General features: G+C 41.0%; 1 protein-coding gene across 1 annotated transcript; it reads right to left on the reverse strand.

The window, feature by feature from the left end:
• Window positions 1-98: 98 nt before the first annotated feature.
• On the reverse strand, window positions 99-7,329 carry LOC143119470 (T-cell surface glycoprotein CD4-like). The gene is made up of 10 exons (XM_076281005.1): window positions 7,041-7,329; window positions 5,702-5,758; window positions 5,416-5,577; window positions 5,081-5,230; window positions 4,393-4,632; window positions 3,578-3,846; window positions 3,071-3,209; window positions 1,243-1,373; window positions 936-1,003; window positions 99-629 (listed from the first exon to the last, which is right to left on the reverse strand). Exons 2-10 carry the CDS (start codon window positions 5,727-5,729, stop codon window positions 524-526), a joined length of 1,293 nt encoding a protein of 430 aa, XP_076137120.1. The 5' UTR covers window positions 5,730-5,758; window positions 7,041-7,329; the 3' UTR covers window positions 99-523.
• Between the last annotated feature and the right edge of the window lie 8,833 nt (window positions 7,330-16,162).

Consider the following 16,162-nt stretch of genomic DNA (forward strand, 5'->3'; position numbering starts at 1 on the left):
ACCTGTGTGCAGTCTCTGCACCAGTTTATTGAGCAGTGAGCATATGCAGTCATTGATATTGGATACACAGAAAACTGACTTCAAAATTTTAGCAAATGTATAATTTTTCCAAGTTTAATAGTTCAAAAATATACAACATATTTGATTGTAATTTGACATTCAAAATCGTCCATATTTCTAATACAACATTTCTCTACTGCATAAACATGTCAAAATATTATATTTCCTTTATTTATAGATGACAGAGACAATATTGGTAATAGTAAATACAAAATCATTTACAAGCATTCAAGCTTTTAGTAATATTAAATGTGATAAATGATACGCTGCATTGGCTTCTCTCAGTCCCTCATACTCTCTCACTCACTCACACACACACACACGCACACACACACACGCACGCACACACACACACACACACACACGCACGCACGCACGCACGCACGCACGCACACACACACACACACACACACACGTGATATGTGATGATTATTTCTTCATTTCTTTCTCTCCTTTTGCTCCATCAAACGTGTGCTCTTCCTCCGTAACCGCCATTCAGTTGAATGTTTTCAGGGCGCTGTTGTCGTGGGACCCGCACTGGTCTGTCTAGGTTTACTGCTCGAGGTGGTCTGTCAGAATTTAACAACAGCACCAATGATGGCAACCTGACAACTCAATGCCATATCAAGCCTGGGCTATATACACTATATTTACTGAATTGGACAAGAAGGTTTATATAGGGATTACAGTCACATAGTTTTGATTAAATTTGTTTAAAGGAAATTTAAACCAGAAATATAATTGTGTTTAATTCTTCTTCATGTATTTATACTTGTAAATTAAGATAATCTTTTAGGCTGATTTAGATTTTTTTACAATTTAAAAAAAAAATTCTTAAATTTATATGGTATGAGAATCCCTGGTCGGTAGCCTACCGGTTGCACTGGCAGTAATCATTAGCTGTCAAAGGTTTTCTGACTGACCTCAGCTTCCTCATTCTCATCTGTGGGTCAAACAAGATAAGACAAGACAAAGTCAACCAAGACAAGATTATTGTTTTACACCTTCATCCTTTGGTTTGTTGATCAAAACATCTGTTATTCACTACTAGATAGATGGGTGGGTAGGTAGGTAGATAGATAGATAGATAGATAGATAGATAGATAGATAGATAGATTATTCATCCCAAATGAATTTTTGGAGCACAAGATACCTCCCCTCCACCCCACCTTCTCCTCTCACCTTCCTCCTTTTGTTGCTCCGGTGGACGAGAGCCACAGCGACTACGAGAGCAATGAGGACCACACTCCCTACTGCCACTCCCACCCAGATCCACATGTTCAGGCCCAGCCAAGTGGGAGGATTAGGGTTTCCTACAGGAAAACAAATTCACAGAGCCCCGTCAATGATGAGCTGATAATGCTTTATTTGCAAAAATGGACTGTTCGTCAGTTTTTAAGTTCGAGATGTATGACAAATATTGGATTAAGAGAATGATACAAACTTTAAGGTATACTTTCTTCAGTCACACTTTACTTTAGGTTATTACATAAGAGTGACATGACACTGTCATAACCTTAACACTAACCCTAACTTGTCATTACAAAAACCGAATGACACTTGACAGAAGCATTATGTCATAAACGTCTATGACTTGTTTATAATTATTATGACATGTTCATGACAGTGTCATGTCCAGGCTTGGAATTTCACCATTTTAGGGGCAAGGCCACTTGGCCTTCAGTTGGGCATATTTGGTGGGGGGCACAAAGGCCACATGTCAGGGCACAAAGGCCAAAGTTAACTATACAGTAGTAGGCTCTAAAAATGATCAAAATTGTATTTAGCCTATTCACAGCAGTAGACCTGCATCACTGTATGAAACATTACAAAAACATGAAACATGACATATTACATAGAACTGTAAATCATCTGATTATCTAATATTTACAGATATCTAGGCTATATTTAACATTTACTTTATATTTGGCCTGTTATGAATGATCAAATAGCCTAGATGCATGCTTAGCATTTTGTGATCATTAAGGCTACTTTAACAAACTCTTAGTCAGCTGTATATCCTCTGATTTTAGGCGATATTTGTAACATTTACATTTTGTATTTGGCCTGTTATGAAGTCGAAAAATGTAAACACATAGTGAAACTTAAAGCCCAAATTTGGAGACATGCATGTCGAAATTTGCTGCAAATTCAAAACCGTATTACTCTGGAACGGCTAACTGTACAGGGGACTGCTTTAAACCTTCGTGTTTGGTAAGGTCTGCTGTTTATTTTGATATATGGTTTGCCATGTTTTGAACGAAGGGTTCGTGAAGTATTCCACCAAGATGAATGGGTAGGGAGATAGGCGCAGAACCTAGAATTTATGATTCAATTTAATCATAGTATTTATTTGTCTCGCGAACAGTTCACCAAATGGCTAACATCGTTTACAAGCTGAGAAAAAACTCTTTCATGTGATGTGATACTTGTGATGTCTGTATGATGAGTAGGCTACTTCGCAAGTACTGTAGTTAAACTGAGAAGAATGGGTGAATCTGGACGCACTTTCTTTCTTGCCGTGCGCTGTCACTTTCTCCACTGCATAAAAGACTACATTAATTTGCGCTGTGAATGCTAAGATTATTTTGTCAGGCCATAGGCTAATAAAATACGCTATTAGTCGGACGCAAACCAGAATATTGAAAGAAGGGGGCACCAAGGCCACAGTGGCCTGTAAACCTCTGATTATCAAAGGGGCATCACGGCCAACGCAAGGGGCAAAGACGGCCATGGCCGTCGTGGCCGCCGTGAAATTCCTACCCTGGTCATGTCACTCTTATGTAGATGATAAAGCCGCACTCTCAAGCTCTTTCTCATTGCTTATTTATTTAGACCATGTCCATACAGATGCGTTTCGGCCTAAGCGCCTAAGCCATCACACACACACACACACACACACACACACAAACACACATACACACATACACACACACACACACTGATAATGACATTACAGTCATTATAACAGACATTATAAGATCAGCATGGCTAGAGTGTTGGTGCACACCTTTGCTTGGCCTCCCAGAGCCACCGCCACCGCCACCTCCACCACCTCCTGTCACTTCAAGAGTCACGGTTGTGGTCAGAGCTCCTCTGTCTTTAAACTCAACAGAGCACTGATACTGGCCTGATTGGGAAGGCTGGACCTGTGAGGAGAGTTAACGTGAGCGCATGAATGGTGGAGTAGAGGTCACTGTGAGTCATTGAGAACATGAGAACATGTCAGGAGCAGGACAAGATGAGTCCAAACTTATTCTTGCAGTTTTATTCTCTCCTTTTCTTGAGTGTTTTATTTGCTCCTACTTGGCTCAACGTTTTTGCCCTTAGGTCTTCAGCAACCTGATAAAGATATAAGTTTTTGAGCCAAGTATGAACACATAAAAAGAAGAGAAAAGTAGAAAACAAAAGTGTGCACTCTTTTTCCAAGAACAGCATGAATAGTGGAGGCATATAGACAAGAGACAAAGGTGGACTAGTGGAGACCAAAATAATGGTAACACCATGATGAGCTCACTTTGATCAGCCTGATACCAAAATCGGTGAGTCTCTCCTTAGAGATGGTCACTTTAGCTGTGTCTATGTCACCAGTATTCCAGCGGAGCTCTTCAGCATTACTGGTGTCTAGCGAGGGCAGTCGCAGGGCATCAGCAGCAGCAGGGGATAACTGTTTCCACCCTCCTCCAGCCACACGCAGAGGTCCCAAGTTAGATTTGGAGAGGGAGCAGGGCAGGACAGCATCTTTCCCCTGTTTGACCGTCACATTGCTGTTGTGCTCCTTCATACCTGGGAGGAAAGACAATTTGGATCTCACACTCATCTGCATGATGCTGGGCCCAGTATAACGGTTACACTCATTCCAATCACACCCAACTGTTAACAGATGTTAGTGTTGTTTGTTAACCTGTAGAATATCAACAACAGTACATGCCATGATTTCAAAGCAACACCAAAGAACGTTTCCTCTGTCGCACGCACGCTATTTGTTTATCCAGCACCAGCTTTGCAAATAAGGATGTCCACAGACAAGGTAGAATATGTTGCATGCTTATGAAAGTACGATGTATTGCGACATCAGATGCAAGTCAAATTTGTAGTTTCTTATGTTTACTGTATTCCATCAAACTACAGATCCACTACCCGATCTTTTGGAAACATTATTTTAAGGTTCAAAAAAACTCTTTGGTGTTGCTTTAAGGTGACTGCCCAGGCTGTGCCCTTTGTAAAATCACATTTCAAGGGGTGAGAACTTCATGTACCTCTTACAAGTCAATTGCTTGCATGGCCTATACAAGAATGTGTAAATGTGTAAAGAATGTCCAGAAGACCAACCTATGACATCAATGTCCAGAGATGCCTCTAATGGTGTTTCCTCGTAGTAGACCAGACATTGCCATGTTCCAACATGAGAACCTTCCACTCTGCCTAGAGTTACAGTTTTTCCTGTTTCAGCTGTTTTATCTTGATTATTGTGCTTCCATGCCACCTTTTTTTGGGGTCCATCAGCATGACAGTTGAGTGTTGCTGCACTGGACAGCAGTAAGGGACTTGCAGGGCTGACTGAGACTGAGACTGACACACAGACACAGATGAGATGAGCAGTTAGAGAACACACTGGGTGGGACGGGAAAGCCATTCACTAGGTTTGGCAATATTGCAGGTTAGTGCTCGCTATTACTTGTTGTAACTAAGTTGTACTGACATGAGGAGTAGACAAAAATACAAACAAAAACATTCACTCTGCTTTGCTTTGGAGGATTTTACAGTTCTACTAACTATACCAGTGTTTACTCAGAATGGTTTAAGATAATGTACGCTGTCATTATCTACACTGTGTATCTAAAGCCAAACAGTGCCATAGCTGCAAAATATTTCATGACAAACTCATAAGGTTACAGACTGTCTGTAGTAGAACTGAAACTACAAAACCTTTTTAGAGGGAAAACCTGCCCATGCATATACTTAAACCTAGAGACAAAAAGGTGGCATCTAACTCCATTCTGTAAATGCAGACTCTCACCTTCATACACATTCAGTGTCACTTTACTTGAGGTCTGACTTCCTTTGGTTGTTAAGCATGTGAAAGTCCCTGAGTCCTCAGGCTTTAGATTGCTGATTTGTAGACCAACTGACCCAAACAACTTTGCTCTCGACGCAAGCTCAGAACTCCCTTTCAAATAAAAAAAAAATATTAGAAAAGGATATATAATTTATTTGTATACAATTTTGCACGTAGATACGGAAAAATGAAATGGCACAAAATTAAACAACCTAAAATATTTCTGTAATTGTAATGCAATAACTAGGATGCCAAACTATCAACTATATGTAATACCATATAAACTGGTGAATTACCTGTGCTTTGGCGTCCATTCTTATTGACAGTGAGAATGTTAGTGCTTTCATACTTCCAAGTAAGCAAACCGCTGCCTTCATGACATTTCAGTTTAATGTCTTTTCCGGCTTGGCCATAGTAAACTGTGAGCCCACTGGCCTCACAGACAACGATGTACAAGCCTTGTCAAGAAAAATAGAGAGGGAGAGTTTTAGAGATGATCGACTCTCATGTCTGTGGCATCCTCATTTAAAACAGATTCAGAATGCAATATGCACTTACAGCAACAGGCCAATGGGAACTTACCAAAACAAATGAACAACGTGGTCCACATCTTATCACTCTTATTTTGCAGATATCTTCCTAAAAATAATGACCCCATGAGATTAAAAATGTTGTTAATCTCCACTGCAGTCTTACACTAATTTGTTTCACACACAATGCAAAACAAAAAAATCCCTGCGGTCTGAGACTTCCGTTGATCTCTACTTCACTCCCTCCCTCCTCCCTCCTCCTCCTCTCTTGATTTTAACTTCTTTAAAATCCTTTACAACACATTAATAACCATCAACTTTTTGACAATATATAAGATCATTAAATAGCCTATTATCTAAAATTGGATTGTCTGCATCTTTAAATATCCTTAAGTAGGCCTATGTCATACTACCATTGGTGTCCTTTAAAATTAATTAAAATGTCACTATGCTCAAATGTAATTAATCATTTTATATGACATTTGATAGGCTTTATTGTCCACAAACTGTGTGTGTAGACCTAATGTAAGACAATTGTGGACAGGTATAAGGACCTAAAGGAAGTTTAGTTTTCTTTGTAGCCTATGTTTAATCCACAAAGAAGAGTATGATCTTTATGTAAATTATGCATGCTGTCAGACTATTAGCTGGGTAGTTTCACTGATTGTGGACAGTAAACATCTTTGAACACATTTGTATCCCAAAAAGGCTTTTGAGCATGCCTATTATGTATATATATATATATATATATTATTGTTATTTAAAAAAAAATAAACATAGCCTAGCCTACAGAATTTTCTAGGGCCAACATGTAATCTAGCCTATCTATCTAAATTGCATTAATCTAGCCTATTTGTAGAAAATGTTATAGCCTTCTCATATTTAATATGGCAAAGAATTATAATTAATAGAGGCTTTTCCTAGGCTAATTCTAAAATAGCACAAAACTAATTATCCATATATGACAGACAGGCTGGTTACATTTCACTCTTTTCAGTGACTTAAACTTTCGTGTTAATTTCATTTCTTTGAAGTTCTCGAATTCGTTTGAATTGCAACATGTAACTTGAAGATGAATCTTTGGCGATAAGCTACTTCCGTAAAATGGATAAATTAGGCCTAATCATGGTTTCGATGTCTTCTGTAACCATTTAGCCTAAAGTTACTTTTTAAAGTTAACCAATAGGCATACGCATCCTTTTCAAATCCTTTCCATTGTTTGTAATTAAACGTTAATTTGCCTATAGCCTACTGAAGCTGCAATGTGTGGTCTTATCAGTCAGGAAAACAACTTTATTGCTGTTAGTTGGCTATTTTAAATAAGCGTTCGCTGTAGGCTAACAAGTGAAAAAATAGGCTATCTATTATAATTTCTTTTTTTCATTACTCACATGAAGCGGAATCGAGGACGAGTTCCTTGAGCAAATCGATGTATGCGGCTCTTCGGAGTTCTGCAGTCTAAACTGAAGGATTGAAAGACTGCAACAGGCTTTTTGGGTGCAGAGGAGTGCAATGTGAAAATAGAACCACAATGATGCACAACACTCCCTTGAGACAGCTGAACTCGCAAATACATCAATGCAGGATAAAAAAAAAAAGAAATTAAGAAAACAATAGCATGGCCGTATGGAATCTGTTAATAAGAGATTAATTTCAGAAGGAATGTAACCACTTCGAGGTTTCCATAACCTTGGTTCATGCATCTCTGAAAACGAACACTTATTTAACATGTCACGGAAGTACAGAGATAGCCTACCAATTCATGCCATCATCTGAATACAAATCATAGACATTGCTTCGTATGACACAAAAATGCCCATCTTATGCCTGATTGTCAGATTTTTTTTTTTAATGATGAGTAAATCCACCATCTTTGCATTGGACAGTTAAACTCTTAGACTCTGACCTAATCACTATGAAGAATCTCTAACCTTTGATTATTTCAAAATCAGAATCGGAATCAGAAGCAGCTGAGTTGAGTCGGCAAAACCTAAACCCGAAAGGGGGGTAGGGCGGACACAGTTTTCTCTGAATACAGTATCTCGAGAACCGTAGTTAGCCTACAGGGGTGTCCAAGCTACGGCCCGCGGGGCAAATGCGGCCCGCCACGCACTTTAATCCGGCCTGCCCAGCATTTAATTAGCTTATCATAGGCCACTCGCTATTTTTTCCAGCGATAGACGACGTTGTGGTTAACTTTAGGCTACTGCAAACTGCGTTACACTCTTAGAGAACGTTTACAATGTCAACGTCAAAACAGCTTGTTACATCGAGATACGTAGTATCTCCATTGCAGCAGATTTTACTAGGCTACGTTATGCACGTACTCCATTTAATTAGGAACGCATTTGAGAGGGAGAGAGCGGAAAAAAAATATGTATATTTGTGTGTGTGTGTGTGTGTGTGTGTGTGTGTGTGTGATTTTCAAAACCCAATGTGGCCCTTGAGTCAAAAAGTTTGGACACCCCTGGTCTAGGAGGACCACTTTTTTTTTTTGTATGTTGGTCTCAAGGGGCCATGTCAACCCATCCCACAACCACTTGATGTATAGCGCCACCTAGTTAAAAATAAGTATAAGTATACTCTTTTGATCCCGTGAGGGAAATTTGGTCTCTGCATTTATCCCATTTACACACTAATCACGGCACAGTGAGCTGCCTGCTACAACAGCGGCACTTAGGGAGCAGTGAGGGGTTAGGTGCTTTGCTCAAGGGCACTTCAGCCATTCCTACTGGTCGGGGTTTGAACTGGCAACCCTCCGGTCACAAGTCCGAAGCGCTAACCAGTAGGCCATGGCTGCCCCTAATAAAAAAGCAAAAATGAGGTATTGTAATGACAGGTAGGCCTATCTCTGGCTGACATGGTCAAAACTACACAAAATTGTGTTGGATCATTATGACACCCTCTAAATACATGCCAAGTTTCATGGAATTACGTTCATGGGGGGGGGGGGGGGCATACAATATATTAATTTATGTGTAGGCTACATTTAGTGACTGTACATCTTGGGGCCTAGGAAGACCAATATTTTTTTGTATGTTGGCCTCCAGGGGTCATGTCAACCCATCCCATATCCACTCATTTGATGTATAGCGCCACCCAGAGTCATATAAAGGTAAATATAGTGTGTAAAGCCATATATATTATATACTTTTAATTACTTTTTCTGCTGTTAGTGAATGTGTGTGTGTATGTTGTCTGTATGCTACTGTGACCTTGAATTTCCCCTAGGGATCAATAAAGTATCTATCTATCTATCTATCTATATACTGTAGTTAAAAATGACTGGATGGAATTTGAAGTGTAGGATCATTATGACACCCTCTGAATGCAAGTTTCGTGGAATTCCGTTCATGGGGGACCATACAATAAATTAATATATGTTTACATTTAGTGACTGTACACTACGCATCCACACACACACACACACTCATGAACACACGCAAACACACACATAAAGATACATGCACACACATGCAGGCACACACACACACACACACTTGCTAGGTTATGGGGACGCTGGCGAGACACGTCGCTCCGTCTGGCATCATGTTTTTGTTTGTATTTATGTAATGTTCGTAATTTTATGTAATGTTCTGTTAATTTTTTGTATTTATTTTTCAAGTTAAATGTAATCACTCTTTATTATGACCGCCGCTAGCGAAGCTAGCGAAGCGGTCATATAGGGATTGTCAAAGTTTTTTTTTTTTTTTTTTTTTTTTTTCCCGTCATCTACTTCCTGAAATTTTGGTCAACGATACCCGGGGCACCGAAACACCGGGGCACATGAAATTTGGTGGGTATGTAGCCCCACTAGACTTTTACGGAAAAATTTCGTTTGGTCCCCGGGGGCCACTCCCCCTCCGCGCTGGGCCCCCCGAAACCCAAAAAATGCAGTTTTTCCTAAATAACTACCTGAACCGTGGCACCGAGGATGAAGAAATTTTTATGGTATGTTGGTCTCAAGGGCCCACATCAACTTAGCCCATAATCACTCATTTGTGATTTGCACCCCCCCGGTAAAAAATGAAAATGCAATATCATTCTGCTTTAATCGCCCCTCTCTTCAGTAAAGACGTTCAGAACTGCACCAAATTTTATGTGTATGATTAACCTGACATTCTCTGGGGGTATGCCAAGTTTCGTAGAATTTCATCCATGGGGGGGTCTAAAAAATTAAGTTATGTGTACATTTAGTGACTCTACACTCATTGGCCTGTAGATGGTGGTGCACACATATACACATGCACACACACACACAGGCACCCACATACTATCGGTATTAGAACGGCTGATACATAATTACAAATTCAGTAGGATTAAAAGAAAGCCAAAATAAATATTCATCATCATCATCATGGCTGCATTTCCAGTATTGGCGATAAGTAGTCGTTTGTCCACTAGATGGCGCATCGTTGCAGTGAGACGTAATTTTGTTGGAAGTTAATCTAAAGTGGGTTAGAAAGACACTATGCTTCCTACAAGGACAAGACTGTAGGCTACAGTAGTTTACCGCAGAGAACGTCTAAGGGTAGGATGATTTCTGCATGAAATGTAATTCCCATTTCCTCTTGAAGCCGAAATACATCTGAGAATGTTTATCGGACATGCTTGTTTTTTTACTGCAGGTAGGCTACGTTAATCCTATCAATAGCAGAATGTAGGTAAAATAATGTTACCGTTAGCATGGTTGAGTGATGGAGGCCAATTTGATTATTGATGTATTTGTAGAAAACCATAAATGCGTTTATAGGCTACCAAGCAAATCGATAACAGCACTAATTGTATCTTTCGACTGTCATCTCATTTGCTTATGACCATAACCTAGGCTACTAACAGGAGCTAAGTGAGTTAGCCACAACACGTTCGCTACGTGATGGTTTTTTAATGGAAAATATATAGGCCTAGGCTACCTGAAAGATAACCTGTCTATGATCCCGTGATGATCTACATCTCCATTTAAACCAGATGTTTTAGAGCGCACGTTGAGATGTATTCAGGGCAGGGCTGTACCTACACATATTTGTTGCACGTGCTACAAAAATCATTCTTTGCGATGGATGATTTAGTACCAACGTTACACCGGTCAGATACAGTTTTGCCTATGGCTATTCCGTGAGACTGAGGCGCTTTTTGTTTGTTCGAAGTGCGTGTTTAGGGTGTGAGAGGGGAGTCGATGTGCTTTGATTCCAGCTTGGTAGTTGTAGTCTATGCGATTAAAAAACACGTGTGTGTGAAGTATCCAAACAATGATAACGCTTTCATTATGGCTGCTTTAGCCACAGACCTTGAGTTACTGTACAGTGGGTTGGGTTCCATTTAGAAGTGTCCACTTCATTCGCCCTTTCCGTGATTCACAGCTACGTGAAATGTATTACTACTGATATGCAAAACTATTAACTTTTCGCCAAGAGGTGGCAGCTTGATACTGTAAGGTGTAAGCCATTGGTTCCAACGGAGATTTTATTTGGGTCGCCAGCATAGCCTGGTGACAATTTGTGTTGTGTAATAGGCCTAGCATAGGGCCTACCTTATATAGCTTATAGTTTGTTAACAGTCACGGTTTTGTCATGCAATGTCTATGCATTTTTGCATTTAGAATAGCTCTAAAACCGGGGGGCGAACACGTCGCAGGGGGGGCGCCAGTGCGTGGATATCTCAATCGCAAAATTAAACAATATTTCTATCGGGCGCCTACCATGGACTAGGCTGGGTGAAAATCAAAAGATTGCGTCAAAAGATTGAGCTTAACCATGGACCTCATGGTTGCAAAATGCAAGGGAACATGAATCAGCATATTATTTGCACAAACAAAAACGGAGAGTAGCTCTTCAACTTTGCCCGTTAAAATGTGTATGAACAGTCTCGCAACGCATTTCATGAAGGCCCTTTTGGACATGTCAGTTATTTGCACCACTGGGTAAAACGGCATTTTGTTTTAGACTACTGGTATTTAATTTGTGCATTGACAATAAAGCTGAATATCATTTGAACTAGATGACTAAACTTATGCATATGTAGAAGAATAAACATTCACAAAAATCCATGACATGACCTCTCTTCTTGATAGCTGTTGAAAACTGCATGGAACTGACAGGGATTGTTTTAGTTTAATAATAAATAAATAAATACATTATGCTGCTACCTTCTGCTTTTCCCAAATACAATGTAGCCTACAGGTGTACCTTTCATCAGTCCAGTTGCAATGGATGGACTATGATGAACTGCCCTACTTGTGATTGTTTAGAGATTTTAAAGGTTTTATAACAATGTTACAGATTTTTTGGCCCAGAAACAAATCTATTCACCTTTGCAGCGCCAGTAGGCTACTTTGTGTGCGGAATGTGTGCAAACACACATTCCAAACAAGCATACACAAAAGTTTCAAGAGTGGGGGATGGAGTAGAAGATGGAGACAAATTCATTAATATGATTTATTTTCGCGGAATGGATGTGCAGGACTGAGCGGCGGTCATATTTTGTACCGATACGCGGTACATCTAGTTTATGTTATTTTCGATCGTTTTTGTATTATTCTTAGTCCTTTTTTCTGATTAACAAACTCGGCTGACACCATCAACGTCAAGTTAACGTTAACGTTAACCAGCTTCCATTGGGCTGATGAGCGCCTTGGCTAGCCTGCCTTATGTCTCTGAAGTCCCTCATCCATCCGTGACGCTGCACATCCAATGTCTGGACGGAGGGATTGCTCAGCAAGGGTGCCTCAATCTGCAAGAGATCTGCAGCTGCCACGACCACCGAGCTGCGACTGACATGCGAGCTGCTATGCTAGCATCTACCGGTGCCTGGAGTCTGGATTGAGTGCTAAGAAACTCTGATGACAGCGTCAACCATGAAACAACAAACGGTCACTGTCTAGGACCACCGAGCTGATAATCAGCAGGGTCGCCCATCACAAATTCGGACTGTCTTGTCCTTCCAGTGCTCTCCAGACTGCCAGTGGATTCTCCGGGTTGGTCAGTTATTAAGAACTTTTGGTGTTGCATCGTGAAGACACAGCTGTGCGCAGTTGTCACGCGGGTCATCTTTGCCCCTTGGACATTTTCAGCCGTTTGGAAATTGGACTAATTTTATTTTTAATTTGTATTTATTTTATTTATTCATTTGTTTCTTGTATGTCTTGTATGTCTTGGTGTCACGGGTACGCTGGCGACTACGCCGCTCCGTCCGGCATCTATTGTCTTTGTTAGTCTGTGTCAATGACAATGTCTTATATGTGGAGCGCTTTGGGTTGCACTCTGTGCATGTTAAATGCGCTATACAAATAAATCTGACTTGACTTGACTTGACACACACACACACACATAGAGAGACACACGCACACACATACACACACAGTAGACATGCAGGCATACACACGCGCTCACACACATACACAGGCCCGCACACAAGCATAAGCACACATATGCCACACACACACACACTGTAAACACAAACACGTACACGCATGCATGCAGAAACACACCCACATATGCACACACACACACACACACACACACACACACACATTAACCCACACACACAAACACATAAAAACACACACATGCAGGCAGGCACGCACACACATACATAAACACACACACACACACCATTACCCCCACACACCCACTCACAAGCACACACACACACACAGACACATAAAACACACACACACATGCAGGCAAGCAAACACACGCACGCACGCACCCACACACATACTGTACACACACCATTACCCCCCCCCCCCCCACACACACACACACACACACACTCACAAGCGAAAACACACACACACAGAAGCACACATACACAAAACAAACACACACATGCACACACTCATTTACATACACAAAAGTTGCAAGGGGATGGAGTAGGAGATGGAGACAAATTGACAAGATTTATTTTTGCGGAGAGAATGAGCAAGAATAGGTGGCAGCCATATTTTGTACCGCTCTGCGGTACTACATCTAGTTAAATATAGTGTAGCCATCTATTCAAATATAAGCTGGATGCAGCTGCATATATGTGAATAGAAAGAGCTTATACCTTTACAAAATGCAGCTGCTCGCACACTCACTAGGACTAAAAAATATGAACATATTTCCCCCATGCTAGCATCTCTACACTGGCTACCTGTTAAAAGTCGCATTGACCTCAAAATATTACTTCTAACATACAAAGCCATAAATGGCCAGGCAACTGAATATATTAAAGATCTCCTAGTCCCATATAACCCATAGACCGCTACGATGTAATCTCAAGAATCTCAAAAACTACAGTAGGAGGCAGAGCTTTCTGATATCGCGCACCCCTCCTCTGGAATGATCTCCCTTCCACAATTCGATTAGCAGAGTAGACACCCTCCCTATTTTTAAGTGTAGACTTAACACATACCTCTTTAGTGCTTCCCATAGTTAGGTATGGTGCAGTGTGGAACTTCACCCACCTCAGGGTTTTTTGGAATGGACCACCCTGCTGAGTCCTCGTGTGACTGGCACCCCAGTCATGCGTGCGATGGTGGCGACTGACCATACCTGCGCTGGTGTCGATTACCCTTTACCATGCCTTAGTTATGCTGCTAATAGCATAGTGGTGTCATGGACTTTTCATGTGTCACGCCGTACAACCCCCCCCCTCTCCTCTCTCCCCTTCCATCTCTTTCTCTCTCTTTCTCAACTCTCCTTCTCTTGCCTATTCTCACTATGGTATAACACTATATAGTACCATTGATACACTTATTGATATTACCCATTTTGATTTATAGTAATACTAACCCACTCTATATCTCTCTTTCTTCCCCCCTTACCTCACTTGTGAGGTATACCATTACCAGTCATCAGCCATCCTTGTGTTTGGCCCTCATCTCACTCATCTCACCTGAAGTGCCATCCCTACGACTGCCCTATAATCGCCTATTGTTGTCCCCCTGCCCGGATTCCTGGACCGTGCAGCCTAGCGACCCACTACTTGCCCTATGACAACTCCTAATCCCCCTGGACAGTTCCATTTCCTACACTGGACTATTTGAACTTTCTGACACTAAATAGGAGTCATGCATTATCATACTAGATATCCCACCTCTTGTAACATACACCTCAGGTGGCTTTAAACACCATGTTCTATTCTCTACATCTAACTAACTTATGCATTTATCATGTATACAGACCTTACTGTTCTGTAACTGACACTAGGCAGATGGGTCAGGCCCGTGGATCTGGATCTGCTCGAGGTTTCTTCCTATATGTATCTCCAGTTCTAGGGAGTTTTTCCTCGCCCCTGTTACCCATGGGCCTTCTCTTCTTTTATTTTCTCTGATTGTCTAACATTCTGTAAAGCGCCATGAGACATGTGTAATGTTTTGGCTCTCTATAAGTGAAATTAAATTGAAATTGAAATTAAAAAAACGGAATATGCGGTTATATTTCACAACTTTTGCGAAGTACTCTGACTGGGAAAGGCTGGCAAGCAAGCCGCAGACAGATCAGGGGATTCACTTCCCTGTTAGGCCAGCAACACACTCTGGAGAGATGCAAATAAACAGATCAACTTAACGTTACTAGGCCTACTCAGAATATTTGTTGGTATCAACCAAAGTAACGAGCACAAGTTTACCCGACTGCTGTTCCCGCTGTTCATTCTCGTGAAGTTTCTTCTTCCATTCCTCATGCCCTGAAGGGTATTTCAGTTTCATCTTTTTACTGCAGGCAATGAGACACTGTCGCTATTAATGTATAGGCCTACCTGTCATTAGCTTGACTCAAGGGGAGACGGGGAGGGGGTCTTGCGTAGTGTGCGTCAGAGTTGTGCACAATTCGAATTGCAATTCTGCTTCCTGTTTGCTACCTCAATTAAAATGCAAGTGGAACTCAAGAATTGAATTGGAATTTAAGAGCCAGTTTCAATTCAATTCTGGAATTTTGCACAAGCCTGGTGTGCGTACCGACAGTAGGCCTACTCAGTGACCTCGAAAAACAGAGATCTGTGAAAAATGGCTGGGGTTCTCCTTTAATTTACTCGCACAAGAAGACTACTCCTAAGGTAATAACACCACAGACAGAACTCAAGGAATTTGTTTGCAAAGCAACTGAACAGCAACTGAAAGGCCAATCATTTTGTATTTTGGTTTTGTTTTCATTTTTATTTTATCCATATTTTTCCATATATACAGTAACATTTCACTTGTATTTTTATTGATTTTGTTTTCCTCTCATGTTACAGTAAACAGTTCATTGGAAACTCTTTAAGGAACAGATAGGGAAGAGCAAAAGGTGGTGCTCGGCTACAGAAGCGATGACATCATTAGCCACTATCCAATCAGGGGAGTGCTGCTGTTAAAGAAGCTGTGTGTCTGTGTGTGTGTGTGTGTGTGTGTGCCCACCCGCTGCCCTGTGGCTTCTACTCGGCCACTCTCCTGTAGAAGTACAGGTACAGTAGCCCAGGTCCTTGGGTGGCTTCTCTGAGGCACACACTTTCTGATCGTTGAAAATAACCCATCTGAGAGAAACAAACAAAA

The sequence above is a fragment of the Alosa pseudoharengus genome, unplaced genomic scaffold (assembly GCF_046254945.1).
Source record: "Alosa pseudoharengus isolate Yale_2024_CS ecotype anadromous, Long Island Sound unplaced genomic scaffold, YU_APseudo_1.1 YU_APseudo_1.1_scf_12, whole genome shotgun sequence".
In the NCBI taxonomy this organism is placed as follows: domain Eukaryota; kingdom Metazoa; phylum Chordata; class Actinopteri; order Clupeiformes; family Clupeidae; genus Alosa; species Alosa pseudoharengus.